Here is a 15,795-nt window from a genome sequence, read left to right on the forward strand (position 1 = left end):
CATACACACACACCCTCTCTCACACACACACAGCCTCTCTCACACACACACACACACACACACACACACACACCACACTTCCAGTAATCCCGTGGTGACCTGTCCACCCGGGCCCTGTGCCCTGGCTGTGTAGTCAGTCAGTCAGTCAGTCAGTCAGTCAGGAGGTCACCCAGACAGTCACCCAGACAGACCGATGGCTCATCCGGGAGGCCTTGCACAACCTCTGTCCCTTCTGCGCTTGTTTGTTTGTTTGGCCTCGTATCGCCATGGCAACAGTCCTAGTGCTAGATACCCCCCCGGAGACCCCCGGTGATGAGTTAGGCAGCGTTGTAGCTGTGGTGTTGAGACTCTTTACTGCCTCGACAGGACCCTGATTGCTTAATCCATCAGAAGAGCGATGTTTTACAACCCAAAACTGTCGGTGCTCCGCCGTTCACCTTTGAGTAATAACATCTGAGTTACTGCAATAAAACCCCAGCTGTGAGGGTATTATTTGATATTGTCTAAGGGCTGAGTATTAACTCGAGGCTCGCACGCACTGCGACGAACTCACGCTGTCCGATGTTTGCATGCGCTCATACGGAGTTAGGACGTATCCCAAAGGCCTTTTATCAGCATGATTTTCTGGAGGCGAGGAGAGGCAAGGAGAGGCCGCTCAGAGACGGTCTAGACACGGGGTCTGATTGTTCTGGGTCTTTCTCCCAGGAACATCTGTCCTACTTCCACTTCGTGGGGAGGATCATGGGCATGGCGGTGTTCCACGGCCACTACATCGACGGGGGCTTCACCCTGCCCTTCTACAAGCAGCTGCTGGGCAAGCCCATCACCCTGGACGACATGGAGTCTGTGGACCCCGACCTGCACAACAGCCTGGTCTGGATCCTGTGAGTCTGACGCACACACACACACACACACACACACAGGCTTGCACAACAGCCTTCTATGGATCCTGAGACTAGGATTAGGAACATCACCGTATCCCATCCTCTACCATGCTAAGATGCACACCCAGTAAATCTAATAGATTTGTATCACAATAGTTCATAATAATAATAATAATAATAATAATAATATAGCGCCTTTTATGGAACCCAAGGTCACTTTACAGAGAAACGTAAAAAAGAACAAAAAAGTCAGAGAAACGGACAGGCAGACAAAACAACAACAGAACTAGGGGCAGAGGGCCTTAGCAAACAGGTGGGATGTGAGGGCTGTTTTAAAGATGTCCAGGGTGGGGGATGTTGCAGGGAGAGAGTTCCAGAGGGTGGGGGCTGCCACACTAAAAGCTGTAATAACTATAATCATAGATATTACATTTTAATTAGTATTCTAATATAATGTATATAGATGATATATTATATAAGTATATTAAATTAATCAGACTGAATATTGTGGTGGAAATCACAAACTCGTTTATCCAAAGACTTGATGGTTTATTGCAGACAGAATCTTTCTCTAGAAAGGGTCGCCACACCAACACTGCAAAATATCTGATGTAGAACGACCCCCAAACATACAAGCATAATCCTATTTATACGCGAGTGGTTTCACTGAGACAAGCAACAGGTTTGCATGTCTCCTCTCGACCACCTGCAAGGGTACACTCTGCCACAGAAAAGAGGAAATATCTACTGAATATAATATCAATATACAAATCAGTTGTGTTGGTATTTTTCCATGACAATATTTTGGGGGGAATTTAATTTTTCAGAATTCCAGACATTACAGACAGTTCAAGTCAAGAATAAGACGTTTTTAAAACAGAAAATCACTATACAAATCACTTTTGTCTGTATATTTTCCAATTACAATATTTTGTGGGGAATTTTCCCCCTGAATTCTATATATCAGACTAAGCACTAGAAGTTAAAGCTAACGTGAATGACCTGAAGCCAAGTAAACCAGATTGTTATACCAAGGAAGCTCTGGTCAGGCAGTTATCACCCATTTGTCTTCATCTATGGCAATTTGCACCATTGATTGAACCAGACTAATCAACTAATAAGAAACAACTAATCAATACATTTGACAGCCCTCGTTTGCATTATCAGTCAGTGGTTTCCGACCACTCCTTTTCATTCACAAGCACTAAAGATATACAACCAATCATGCTCAACCACACATCGATTACACCGATGATTTCACCTATTCTCCTTGTTACATGATTGATGTTGTCGAGCGGCTCTGCCGCAGGTGTTTTGTTACATTGTACACTTGTATTCAATGTAATGATAGATGAACTAGACTTGACTTGACAAGAGTGATTACTATGCTTCGGCAATCATCCAACCCGCACCACCTCTCTCTCTCTCTCTCTCTCTCTCTCTCTCTCTCTCTCTCTCTCTCTCTCTCTCTCTCTCTCTCTCTCTCTCTCTCTCTCTCTCTCTCTCTCTGTCTCTCATGCCCCCTGGGTGTGTCTGCTCTCAGGGACAACGACATCACCGGCGTGCTGGACCACACCTTCTGCGTGGAGCACAACGCCTACGGGGAGATCATCCAGCACGAGCTCAAGCCCAACGGAGGCAGCATCCAGGTCACCCAGGACACCAAGAAGGAGTACGTCAAGCTCTACGTCAACTGGCGCTTCCTGCGGGGCATCGAGGCCCAGTTCCTGGCCCTGCAGAAGGGCTTCAACGAAGTCATCCCCCAGCACCTGCTCAAGGCCTTCGACGAGAAGGAGCTGGAGGTGTGTACCAGAGACTATTAGGACTGTGTTTCTACTGTCCCATCACTTCTAGAGACTATTAGGACTGTGTTACTTTCTACTGCACCCTCCCTCTCTGAAAGTTACTCCACCCTCTATCCACATGGTTGGTTTTACTTCTCGTTTCCCTATTAACTTATCTTCCGTACTCTCCTCTCTCTCTCTCCTCTGTCCCTCTCTCTCTCTCTCCTCTGTCCCTCTCTCTCTCTCCCTCTCTGTCCCTCTCTCTCTCTCCCTCTCTCTCTCTCTCCTCTGTCCCTCTCTCTCTCTCTCCCTCTCTCTCTCTCCTCTGTCCCTCTCTCTCTCCTCTGTCCCTCTCTCTCTCTGTCTCTCTCTCTCTCTCTCCCTCTCTTCTGTCCCTCTCACTCTCTTCTGTCCCTCTCTCTCTCTCCCTCTCTCTCTCCCTCCCCTTCTCTCTCCCCCTCCCTCCCCACAGCTCATCGTGTGTGGCCTGGGTAAGATCGACATCAACGACTGGAAGTCCAACACGCGTCTGAAGCACTGCACCACCGACACCAACATCGTCAAGTGGTTCTGGAAGGCGGTGGAGTCGTATGACGAGGAGCGGAGGGCCCGGCTGCTGCAGTTCGTCACCGGCTCCTCCCGGGTCCCTCTGCAGGGCTTCAAGGCCCTCCAAGGTAACGCTCCCACACCCTCCCAGAACAAGGGATGCCCCGATCGATCGGCCAGCAATCGGAATCGGCCATTATTCAGTAACAATACGAGATCGGGGGAAATCCGGTAATGCTTTCTAGTCACCAATCACAACAACCGATCAATGACGCAAAACAACGTGAGCCAATTCATTGTCGCATGCTCATTAACCTAAACAAGCCACTCTCGCATGCTTGTTAAACTAAACTATGTCAGCGGTGTGTGTGGTGTTATAAATGGACTGCACTTATATTAGCGCCTTTATCCAAACCTTTATCCAAAGCGCTTTACAACGGCCTCTCATTCACCCATTCACACACACATTCACACACCAATGGCGGCAAGCTACCATGCAAGGCGCCAGCCCGCTCACTGGGAGCAATTTGGGGTTCAGTGTCTTGCCCAAGGACACTTCAACATGTGGCCAGCGGGGGCTCGAACCGCCGATCTGCCAATCTTGCGATCATTAGACGGTATCGGGGCATCCCTACCCATAACACTCTCTCCCTTCCTGGGGGCTGCTGCGGTCAGGTTATTATCCGAGCTTGTCCGTCTAGGTTCCCTCCCCCCCCCCTCCCCTCGGGGATTTAAAAGCGTCGGATCGGTGGTAAGAACGCGGTCCCTTTTTAAATCCCTGAGGTGGAGGGAACCGGTGTACACTTTGGGGGAGATAGCAAGAGAATCTGACCACCAGCCTGTTCTGGCATGTCAGGCCTCGTTGCACCACACACCACACTGTTCAAGTGGGCTTTCAAGCCCCTGTCCAATCCCTTTAAGGCTTGTGTGTTATGGTGGATTGTTATGACACGTGTTATGACAGCGTGGTGAGCTTATGACTCCTGAGGAGATGGGCTGGGGTTGATTCTCGTACTCGACTTTCCCCTGAGGCAGCTCAGCAGGTCCTGAGTGAGAGCAGCTGTGTGTGTGTGTGTGTGTGTGTGTGTGTGTGTGTGTTGCGCCGGCCTGGCCAGTGGGTCCAGTCTGGCAGACAGGATGCCCAGAGAGCACCCAGGCGTGCGGGAACACGCTGTGTTCCACTGCTCTTCCTGTCTGCCTGTCAGCCCCTCGGGGTTGCATAACGGAACATCTCTGGTCTGAATATCAAGGTTCACGCGGGCCAAAAACAACACACACACACACAAACCCAGTGCACTTTGCAGTGGCCACACCTGGTGCCGAGTGCTGACCTAGCAAGCTGCACAGTACAACACTGTCCTGTTTGAGGGAGGGAGGCGTGTGTGTGTGTGTGTGTGTGTGTTGTGTGTGTGTGCGTGTGTGTGCGTGTCTGTGTGTCTGTGTGTCTGTGTCTGTGTCTGTGTGTGTGTGTGTGTGTGTGTCTGTGTGTGTGTGTGTGCTCAGTCACCGTGCTTTAGAATAACTGTAGTTGATGTGTGTTAAAGGTGCCGCCGGCCCGCGCCTCTTCACCATCCATCAGATCGACGCCAGCTCCAACAACCTGCCCAAAGCCCACACCTGGTGAGTGGTTCTTCTGACTCAGCCCTCCAGGCCCACAATGCACCGCACCGTCCAAACGGACACCTCCGCACTTTCTACATTTTCATGATCTTTTCTCAATCCGTTTGTCTGATGAACCGACCAATGAACGATGGCTCTCAATGAACTTCCTTGAAGCTCAAGTCTCTTTATGTTGCGTTCTCTCTCTCTCTCTCTCTCTCTCTCTGTCCAGCTTCAACCGGATCGACATTCCCCCGTACGAGCACTACGACAAGCTGTACGACAAGCTGCTCACCGCCATCGAGGAGACCTGTGGCTTCGCCGTGGAGTGAGGTGAGGCGCTGACGTCAGGACCGTCGGGGGACTAGGAGCAGAGCAGTTCGACCGTGGTCAGACCCCCCCCACCATTCATTCCACACAGAAGGGGAGGGGAGGCAAGTGGAGGGGAGGGGGGGGGGGGGTTTGTCTGCGGTCCAGAGGCCCAGGGACTCCCACCCACAGCAGAGGTGTGTGGACAGGCCGAGGGGGGGGGGAGGCAGAAAAGACCTAAAGCAAGCATTTTGCTGGTTCTGTCTGGGTTTTCCCCTCTTAAAAAAAATAAAAAAGAACCTTTTCAGCTGCTAATAACTCAAGACTATTTACTAACTTGTGGAACCTGCAAAAATGCCGGCTCTTCCCTTCCCTTTTATTTTTGTATTTTTTTTGGTAAGTTCATTTTTAGCATTAAGAATAGACAGTATTCCATGTAGCAAGGCACCGGTTTACCTAAGCAGAGCATGAAGTCCACACAAATACAATGGCCACATAAACAAGACTTTGGTTTTGATGGAGTACAGTACAGGGTTGCCCTCGGTTACCACAACCACTCAACATCGGTCAAAACTCTGGACGCAAGGAGTAGAGGGGACGTGGAGGCTCCGTGGAGCCCCCCGGTGAATGATTCCTGCTCCGCCGTGGAGATCTCAAGTGGGGCTTTGGGGTATACAGTATGTGTGTGTGTGTTTGTTTGTTTGTTTGTGTGTGTGTATGTGTGTGTGTATGTGTGTGTGTTTCTCTGTACAAAAGCTGGACGTTGAAGCCAGCCCGTGTTCATCCAGAACCAGACCTTAAGGAGACGGATAGTGCCTCACTGTCTACGAGCCTCTCCAAAGAACCCAGGGGCCTCTACTCGCCACGCCTAACCACCATCGCTCCATTCCTAGAAGCCCGTTTCAGAAATCTGACATCTAAGCTTGTTTGAAAATGAATACATGACATAAATAGCTTGAGTGGTGTTATTTTTATATAATGGGGAAAATGAAAAGAAACACTACAATTATATATAATATATATATAATTTATTGCTGTTATATTCCAGAAACCTTTTGCCATTATTCCAGAAGAAGAAGAAGAAAGAAAAAAAAAAGGAATTAACGTTTTTTAAATGTTCAAAGTGTTACTGTTTTAAATTATAGACAATTTGTGAAAACAGAGGTAGGCTTGAATGAAGTTCACATAGGTTGCAGTGGGTGAGATCTTTCCATTGCCTTTCTCCTACAGTAACGTGGAGAGGACGGTCTTAAAGGCAAAGTGTCTATGATACACATTGCCCTCTGAGTGCCATAATACTTTAGACTGAATAACTTTCAACTATTTACATATGGACTTGACCCATGACCCTTTATATCCCAGTGACATCATTCTTTAGGTACCTGTGGTAGGGTGTGTGTAAGGTGTGTCCCATTGGCCATTTTCAGGATTTTTTTTTCATGGTTCTTTGACCTTTTAATGGCTCATATTTGTACATGGGCGGCACCATGGCCTTAAGTGGCATTAAACCTAAGTACCTACATCAGTCGCCTAATTGCTGTGCAGTCCCCACAAAGTCAGTGCTGAGCCACTGTAGCATTTTGTTGAGTAACAATTAATTGATGTTGAAATGTTTTGTAAGTCCTACTCTTGTCATTCTAGCAAAGAACAACTAATACTACCTTCCAGTAATGGTCGCCTGGTGCTATAGCCATTTGCTAATTTCTTCGAGATGATATTGGCAACATGTCATTTACCTGGGGCTGCATATGGAGCGACACACATGCAAGTGGCAACAACTTACAGCATTGAACAAGCGTACAGTAGCTCAGACCTCAAACCACATTCTCAGGAGATGCCATTTTTATTTGTTGTGTCATTTAGTAACTGACATGGTCAGATTCAAAACATGCTCCTCTGTAATGGTTGAATGTCCTAAACAGTACAGTGTGTTGAGGCTGAATATTCCACTTTTGTAATGAGTAATATCACCCACAGTACATTGTTATGCCGGGTTCCTCTATCTCTGTACTGGCTATAGTTGAATGAAATGGATGAGATGTATCCCTTATTATGACTGAGCCCAGCTCTGCAAGTATGACATTTGAGGGTAAAATGTCTTCTACTCTTTCAAACAAATTGTTGAATGTTTTTTAAAGAAAATGCTGCCTGTCTAGCAATCTTCATGACCATGGACTGTTTTAACGTTTGCATACACTGAAAATGAGTCGCTTATCTTGTTTTCTTGTTTTCCTTTTCTAGAGGAGTGTATGCAAAGTGAAAAAGGTGTCCTCAGAGGGTGCTCCTTTGTACAGTGATAGGATATTGTTCATATTTGTGGATCACACAACCTGTAATTTATCTTTAACTTAAGTAGAAAGATTTTCTAAAAATGAATTGCACACATCCAAAACTATTGGTCACCATTATGTAATTGGTGACAGGTCTATTTGCCAGAAACTGTAAGTTATGGACTGATTGATTTTATAAACACATCCATTTACCCTGAACTCCAGTACACAACCAGGTCCCTCAAATGTTTTTTTTCTTACACTGCATCTCTGCATTACTCCATAGCTGCCTCCCTGAATAATTTACCTTTTTATTAACAAGTCAAAGTTGAGATGCAGCTTTCTGTTGCCTCGTTTTGTTTAAGTTTTTAGCATGATCCACTAGCAGGACTATATCTCTTATAGCTGACTGATGCAATTTGATGTACGTAACAACACTATCATTTTTTGTAAGAGTATTTTATTTTTTGTGTGCAATTAGTTCTAATTAAACTTGCCTTCGTCTAAATGATGGAAGGCTCCTTGTATGAAGCTGTTGCCTGTTTCTTTTGTTGTTACACATCAGTACCCTGGCAGCAGTGACTCCATGAGGAGTAAATAATGCTGTGTGTCTTTAAGACATGATAATAAGACGTAATGGTAAGTATGATATTGTAATGGTATAGTTACGGTTTCATTGCTCTGGCATGCCTCTCACTAGAGTGGTGTGAGAAATGTGGAGGTTTCATCAATGATGGGGGAAAGGTGGTGGGGGGAGGGTGTATGCAACAACTGGTATCTAGTAGATTAAAGACAAAGGAATGGTCATGAATAGGGTAATTTGAAAGTGTGGTGTGAAGTACTGTAAAGGGATAGCCTACACAGCCAACTTCACACTACTACAAGTCTACAGGGCTTGCTTTCACCCCAATGTGGAAACACTGCAAATAACTTTCCCTTAAATTGAAATAAACCATGTACTGAAGTAAAACGCTGCCTCAGGAAGGCCTCCAAGATCTCCAGAGACCCATCCCACCCTGGGTACGACACTTTGCTCGGCTGCCCTCGGACAGGCGGTTCAGGACCATGTTCGCAAGGACAAACAGACTGAAGCTCAGCTTCTACCCCAGGGCCATTCAGGCCCTGAACACAGCAAAGACCTAGGTTCTAGGCCCTGGACAATCTAGACAATTTGATGGCAGCTACTAGATTGAAATCAAGTGCAACACTGAAACACAACTGTGAACATTTCAAACCTGCAAACTGCGACACTTTAAATGAATGTGCAATAACACTATGTGCAATATGACAACCCTCGGGTACATAAGGTTCAGAGATAGGAAATGTTAGAATAGGTATAGCATAGCATAGAGTACAGCACAGTGTTTTATTTGTATAGTATAGTATAGTGGATAGTGTACATAGCCTTTATTTATGTAAACCAGCTCTTTTCCCTTCTTGTTTTTAGTTTTTTTTTTTTTTTTTTCTAGCACCAGGGGAGCCCCCCCCTCCCAAATTTCGTTGTTTGGTACCTGTACTATATCAATGACAATAAATAAAGACCAGACCAGACCAAAAGTCACAAACTGGCTTCTCAGAGAAGTGAAAAGACAAGTAAAATTGTTTCAGATAAAAACCATTTAACTAGATCTATTCATTCTATTTATATGGGAAAACTATGATCATGTATGGACTCCAGACATATCATTCACCATATTATTTTTGCATAGGTGACTGACCATGTAAATACATAGTTAACTGTTAGGTTGTCGGTCAGACCATAAAATCCCAGTGTTGAGGCCTCACACAGCCATCACAGTCACGGCCGCCGAGCGGTTACGTCACTTATGGTAACGGCACAGGAAGCAACCGAAACACTACCCTCTAGTACATATCCATGCGCCAACATGTTTCATAATCACATTTATACAAGAAAGAAAAGTTGACACATCCATAGAAGCTTTTAATAAATTGTATGATTGATGACACATTGTATGATATCCTATCACCACTTTTCTGGACAATAACATTCTTTATAGATTGATTGGAATTCGAATATGACTTGGTTTAGAACATGAGTTACATTTAATAAAATGTTATTCTAAACGGATTTTCTCAAATATTATTAATGTATAATGGAATAATAGATATTCAATCTATAATATTACTATTAAAAATATAAATACATAGCGACGATACTGTATAATGGTTGGTTTATTTATCAAAAATCCTGCGGCTGAAAATTCAGTTCGAGCGGATGAATACTTTTGTCAGACATAGCGTGACACTTCCTTTTGCGATAAAAGCCGATCCTCTTTTTTTGTTCACCGGCACTCACAGCACATCACTGCCGGGCGGGACTGAGAGCGGACTTTTGGCGTAGTTTATTTATCGTTTTTATTTATACAATTTGTTTACAAGATGCCAGGCTTTTCCGACAGAGATCGTGGTAGAGATCGAGGGTAAGTGTGGTGTTTTAAACATGTTTTTTGATAAGTTATTTCCTCGTGTTTTCTCGTTAGAAATGGCTGACATGAAGCACAGTGTAACGGCACGTTAGCTAGCTAGCAATAGCGCTGTGTTGCTTCTCAGACGGTTACTTCCCTGCCTGCACAGTCACCGCTACTTATCTATTGTGTTCTTGGTTGTTCACAAACAACATTTATTCGGGCCCTTCCACAGGGTAAGTGGACTAACATTGACCTCGTGGAAGTCTGACTTTTCCCCGGGCCCGTTAATAATTTATCCGTCGCTGCGGCCTGGTGTGTCTGACTTAGCCGACAGCCACACATTCCACCCGGCGCCGGATAGGAATAGTTCTTTCTCTTATCGGGCAGCTGGTTATAGTCCTTACGTACGAATTGTTATATCGGCATTAAGTCCATTGTCTTACTTTGATTGAGACCGGGTATGTCTGGCAACCTGGCCCTGCCATGTGGCAGCAGCATTGAATGCGGATACAAAATGCCGGCCGGTTTTTTTCCATTGTTCCTCTACTGGCTAGAATGAAGATGGCAGTGGTTTAAAATGTGACGCAGTAAAGTAAAACCAGTAGTTTCAGTCCTGTCGCCCCTTGTTGAACTTAAACCATACATAGTATGGTTATTTGTGTCGTGGTAGTTGGATATAACAGATGACTGATACACCAGTAAAATAAAACTTAACAAACCAGGTCCAAATAATGGTTTGTCTTAGCCCCGGTAGATTTGTTCCAAACAGTGTTTTACGGTTAGTTTGGTTTTGGTGACTAACATGCATTTATTTCCAGCTATGGCAGCGGACCACCGCGCTTCGGGGGTGGAAGTGGAGGCGGTCGAGGTGGAGGAGGGGGGAAATTTGGAAATCCCGGTGAACGACTGCGCAAAAAACACTGGAACCTTGATGAACTTCCCAAGTTCGAGAAGAACTTCTATCAAGAGCACCCCGATGTCCAGAGGAGATCTCCGGTAGGTACTCAGTCACGTGGGCAGTCCAGATGCTGTTGCATGGTGGAAATGTTATGTAATGACAGGAATGTGTGGGCCCCTGCACGTGTTTCTTTGTTGCTCAATCGGCAATGGCTACTGGCAAAGTACCACATGTCAGTGACTACTGGATCTCATTTTCCACTTGTTTTACATTTTCAGCAAGATGTTGAGCTATACAGGAGAAACAAAGTCGTAACAGTGAAGGGGCGAGACTGTCCCAATCCAATGATGAAGTTTCATGAGGCCAGTTTTCCAAGTAAGCATACAATTACCGGTAACCCCCTTTATATGATCTTGAGTTAACATGAAGTTGTTTCAATCGGTTGATTTTAAATGTGCATTGCTCCCTTCCCCACAGCCTATGTGATGGATGTCATCAACAAAGCTGGCTGGACTGAACCAACACCCATCCAGGCCCAAGGGTGGCCACTGGCCCTGAGTGGCAAAGACATGGTTGGCATTGCACAGACAGGCTCTGGGAAAACACTTTCTGTAAGTGAATCAGTATAATTTCCTACATCTATCGCTTTTGTCTATTTTTCCACAGACTTGACTGCTATACAATTGCTCAGCACAAATTGATGCTCATGTCTCATCCATCTTGAGTTTAAAAGTAATTTGTCATTTCTTTTCTCTGCAGTATCTGTTACCTTCAATCGTGCACATCAACCACCAGCCTTTCCTGGAACGTGGAGATGGGCCCATTGTAAGTACTGTTGACCATCACTGTGTGCTTTATGCCAAATTTCCAACTATCCGCCTGACGGTGACTGAGGTATTTGATTATGTTTCCTTCAGTGCTTGGTGCTGGCCCCGACCCGTGAGCTGGCTCAGCAGGTCCAGCAGGTGGCAGCAGAGTATGGCAGAGCTTCTCGCCTGAAGTCCACCTGCATCTATGGCGGAGCACCCAAGGGGCCACAGATTCGGGACCTGGAAAGGGGTAAGTTACACACCACTTCAGTGAGTCAGTCTTTTTGGCGGGGGGGGGGGGGGGGGAAACATACTGCAGGTCTTTGGTGCTTAATGTGGTAGTCCTTTTTCACAGGTGTGGAGATTTGCATTGCCACTCCTGGCAGGCTCATCGACTTCCTGGAAGCGGGAAAGACCAACTTGCGTAGGTGTACTTACCTGGTGCTGGACGAGGCCGACAGAATGCTTGACATGGGCTTCGAGCCACAGATCCGTAAAATCGTAGACCAAATCAGAGTGAGTGTCCTTGAGGTTTAGATGGGCTTTTTAACTATGTTAACCAATCCCCCCCACACTTCGAATGCCTCTCGGATTTCTGTAATGCATTTCCCTCTTCTCTCCAGCCTGACCGGCAGACGCTGATGTGGAGTGCCACTTGGCCCAAAGAGGTGCGTCAGCTGGCTGAGGACTTCCTGAAGGAGTATGTCCAGATCAACGTTGGTGCCCTGCAGCTGAGTGCCAACCACAACATCCTGCAGATAGTGGATGTGTGCAATGATGGGGAGAAGGAAGACAAGTGAGTCCCGTCTGCATGGCTAACCTACAGTATCTGTTAGATATGTTTGAACATGAGCTTTCTGCCTGTAGTTCGTATCTTTATTCTAAAATTCACAGAAGCTATATTTATTTATTCTAGATGTACGGCACTTTACCTTCTGCCAGTCTAGTTTGAGGCTTATGGATGTGTAATTTGCATCTGGATTTTCTATTATAGACTCCTCCGCCTTCTTGAGGAGATCATGAGTGAGAAGGAGAACAAGACCATCATCTTTGTTGAGACCAAGAGGCGATGTGATGAGATCACCAGGAGGATGAGGAGGGATGGGTAAGTAGCATTTAGGTACACTCTCTTATATCTATCATTCAGTAGCATTTAGTTACTGTCATATCTATCATTCATGTTAGATTGATTGATGACATCCCCCCCCCTACAGTTGGCCAGCAATGGGCATCCATGGAGACAAGAGTCAGCAGGAGAGAGACTGGGTGCTCAATGGTATGTTTGAGTCGCATAAGCTGTTATCTTACATAATCAAATGTCTGAGTGAACGCAAGCCTTATTCTCGTTTCTGTTTTTCAGAGTTCAAATACGGAAAGGCTCCGATCCTCATTGCTACAGACGTCGCCTCCAGGGGTTTAGGTTAGTTTCCTTCTGTATTCGGTCACTTTTACCAACTTCTATTTTCAAAGAAAGTGCATTTGCTTTCTTTAACTCTTCTGCCTTTTTCTGAGTTCTCTCCCTGTACCTGAAGGAGCGTTCAGTGTGGCAGGGCCTTGGCATGACAAGCCCAGGTCTCCAGAGGGGGAAGGAGGATTCTTGGAGATGTCCTGACCTGAGGGGGTGGGGTCAACCAGTCACATACAGAGGTGACGGGCCCGAGTGCGGCATATCGCGCTGGCCTGCCTAAAACAAAAGGGGGACCGAGGGCTAGCCACAGTACCCCCACAAACACGCACCGGTTTGGACTGCTTCACACCCACGCTCTCGTCCCAACTCAAACCAGGCTCCACGGTTTCCTTGTCTTGCATGTCGATTTGGGCACTGTATTGCAAGTCATTGAGTTGCGGATGGTGCTTTTTATGTAGTGTAAAAGCATGGGTGGCGTAAAAACGTTGCAGTTTCCTAAACTGTGCGGAGAGCAGTTGTCCGATCTATTTCACATTCACCTCTGTACTGATATGGCTACTGGCGCTCTTGGGTGACAGTCGGACATGTTGGTTGGCCGGGGACAAAATCCAAGCTCACACTCCTCCCTCGCCTGCGTTTCAAAGTCATGTCGAGACCTGCCATCGAGAGACATTTGATCAAGTGAACACTGGTTCTGGGAATATCTTGCCTTGACGAGACTGGGGAATACACTTTTTCTTTTTTTATGGGTCAGGGGAGTAACAACGGCTCCAATTTTGCGGGCTCCCCAATTTGATTCTGGTCTATATGGTCTTGGCAAGACGCTGCAGTGTGGCCTTTATAGCGAGCTTCTTATGAGTGTGCATGAAGAAAGGGCCTTGGTAATCTCCATAAGGTCCTAGTATCGGCACATGAGGAGGCAACAGTGCGCATAGCGGCCCTACTGTGTAGAAGCCCCGGAAGGTCACTTGACAATGTGTGGGGCGTTTGCTGCAATGGGAATGGACTAGTGAATGCATACTCCTTACTGGTAAGACTTCTGATCCATCCTTTTTTGAGGGGAGATTGTTGGCGTTAAAAGGGAGGGTTTTTGTTTTGTCGCTGGATAGGAAGCATATGGAGTGTGCATTGTTTCTCTCTTCCCACCGTAGTATCCCCACGGATAAGTATTTTTTCTGGAGTTGTCAGTCTAATGCTAAACTTTGCAGCCTGGTGGAATAACCAGCTACACCCAAGTTCCATGGTTGTAACTAACTTGGCTTTTTTTTGGTCTCGCTGTTGTGGTGGTGTGCATCTTTGTTGCGCTCCCTCTTCCTTTTTGCCACACTACAACACATCTTACAGATGTTGAGGACGTGAAATTTGTCATCAACTATGACTACCCCAACAACTCTGAGGACTATATCCACCGCATCGGCAGAACCGCCCGCAGCCAAAAGACCGGCACCGCCTACACCTTCTTCACCCCCAACAACATGAGGCAGGCCGCGGACCTTGTAGCCGTGCTCCGGGAGGCAAACCAGGCCATCAACCCCAAGCTCCTCCAGATGTCGGAAGACAGAGGAGGTAAATCTAATTGGTGAGATACAGGAACTGTGGTTCAGCTGCAGCCATTTTCTTTCCTTTTTTATGCTTTTGTTTGCTTTATTTTTTTGGTTTGGACGTGGATGGGTTGGCACAGTCAAAAAGATGGTATCTCAGTTCATATACATGTTAAGTTTGTCTTGAAACCATCATATACCCTCAGCCATGTTTGTGTGTTTTTCCCCGTTGTCCATTTCATCTCATGAGCTTGCACGAAAGCCAGTGTCTAAAGCTCAGTTTGTTTCCTTCCAGGTCGTTCAAGGGGAGGCAGAGGTGGCGGGTTTAGGGACGACCGGCGGGATAGGTACTCCACCGGGGGCAGACGTGACTTCGGTAGCTTTAGGGACAGGGATAACGATAGAGGTTTCGACAGTGGACCAAAGAAGGTCTTTGGCACAAATTCGCAGAACGGAGGTTATGGGGCAAGCAGCTATGACAAAAGTGGCAATGGTTTTGGCGGAGGCGGAGGCGGAGGCGGAGGCGGAGGTGGAGGTGGAGGTGGCTACGGCAGCAATGGACAGTCCAACTATGGCTCCAACCAGGCTGGGGCTTTTGGAGCCCAGAACTTCCAGGCCCAGCCGTTTGGTGCCACCCAAGGAGGCGCACAGAACGGCATGAGCCATCCACAGTTCCCATTCAACCCCCAGCAACAGGCACCGCAGCCACCGCCTCCTATGGTGCCCTACCCCATGCCCCCTCAATTCCCTCAGTAAACACGCACATGAAAGTGAAGTAACTTATTGCTTTTTTGGCCTGTTTTAATTCAATTGTACTGTTTTTTTGTTCCTTTTTTTTTTTTACACAGGGTTAAACCAATTTGAACCTCTATCGAGTCCTTGTTGGGGGGAGGGGGGGGTCTGCAGTGCAGCGATTTCTCTTGCTTTCTTTTACTATTTAATTTGTTACATTCCTCAGTAATGTTAGTCTTGTTATTTTGTACTAGTAATTTGCAAATGTATTGGTTTTCCACCTGTACTGTTTAAAGTGAACATGTTATAAGATCTAAACTGGGAGGCACTGCATGGCCTTTCAAATAAAACTCCAAAAACTCCATCGTTCTCCATGTATTCTTGTTTACCGCATGTCTAAATGTTGAGCATGGTTGCTGTTGCACCATACTTTCTCTCAACAATTGGGAGCTGGGTAAAAGTATAGTTGTCAGCAGTAGACATTTAAAAATTACTTTTGACCTAAAGCCATACTGACCTCAGTGATTTTAGATTTTGCACCCATAGTAACCCATTTCTGTTAAAATTAAACTCTGGTATACCAGAG

The 15,795-nt window shown here is 46.2% G+C and overlaps 2 protein-coding genes across 3 annotated transcripts in view; both read left to right on the forward strand.

Annotated features, from left to right (window-relative positions):
• The window catches only part of LOC308151406 (E3 ubiquitin-protein ligase SMURF2), a gene marked incomplete at both ends in the record, with an annotated part of 62,278 nt that extends 57,133 nt beyond the window's left edge, over positions 1-5,145 (forward strand). The window contains 5 exons of the mRNA XM_080524270.1: positions 706-884; positions 2,428-2,686; positions 3,141-3,342; positions 4,759-4,834; positions 5,046-5,145. Of these exons, the coding sequence (XP_080380396.1) occupies positions 706-884; positions 2,428-2,686; positions 3,141-3,342; positions 4,759-4,834; positions 5,046-5,145 (816 nt within the window). The remainder of the gene's footprint in view (positions 1-705; positions 885-2,427; positions 2,687-3,140; positions 3,343-4,758; positions 4,835-5,045) is intronic.
• A 4,563-nt stretch (positions 5,146-9,708) lies between these two features.
• LOC308151468 (putative ATP-dependent RNA helicase DDX5) lies at positions 9,709-15,560 on the forward strand. 2 transcript variants are annotated; one of them, XM_080524339.1, is made up of 13 exons: positions 9,709-9,833; positions 10,640-10,817; positions 10,998-11,094; positions 11,197-11,330; positions 11,479-11,544; positions 11,637-11,778; positions 11,884-12,044; positions 12,152-12,324; positions 12,523-12,633; positions 12,743-12,804; positions 12,889-12,948; positions 14,281-14,502; positions 14,773-15,560. In XM_080524339.1, the coding sequence occupies exons 1-13, from the start codon at positions 9,793-9,795 to the stop codon at positions 15,231-15,233; spliced, it is 1,908 nt and encodes a 635-aa protein (XP_080380465.1). In that variant the 5' UTR covers positions 9,709-9,792; the 3' UTR covers positions 15,234-15,560. The 2 variants fall into 2 exon arrangements, with proteins under 2 accessions (XP_080380465.1, XP_080380466.1); XM_080524340.1 differs by having other exon boundaries at positions 14,281-14,515; positions 14,773-14,945.
• Positions 15,561-15,795: the final 235 nt, after the last annotated feature.

Source organism: Nansenia antarctica (assembly GCF_963989245.1).
Source record: "Nansenia antarctica genome assembly, chromosome: 2".
NCBI lineage: Eukaryota > Metazoa > Chordata > Actinopteri > Argentiniformes > Microstomatidae > Nansenia > Nansenia antarctica.

What these genes read in the sequence shown, in the direction of transcription:
- LOC308151468 (XM_080524339.1), top strand. Translation starts at nt 9,793, where the DNA reads ATGCCAGGCTTTTCCGACAGAGATCGTGGTAGAGATCGAGG. An exon ending in GATGGGGAGAAGGAAGACAA is followed by an intron (nt 12,325 to 12,522) that starts GTGAGTCCCGTC and finishes TTTCTATTATAG; the next exon opens with ACTCCTCCGCCTTCTTGAGG. An exon ending in GAGAGACTGGGTGCTCAATG is followed by an intron (nt 12,805 to 12,888) that starts GTATGTTTGAGT and finishes TCTGTTTTTCAG; the next exon opens with AGTTCAAATACGGAAAGGCT.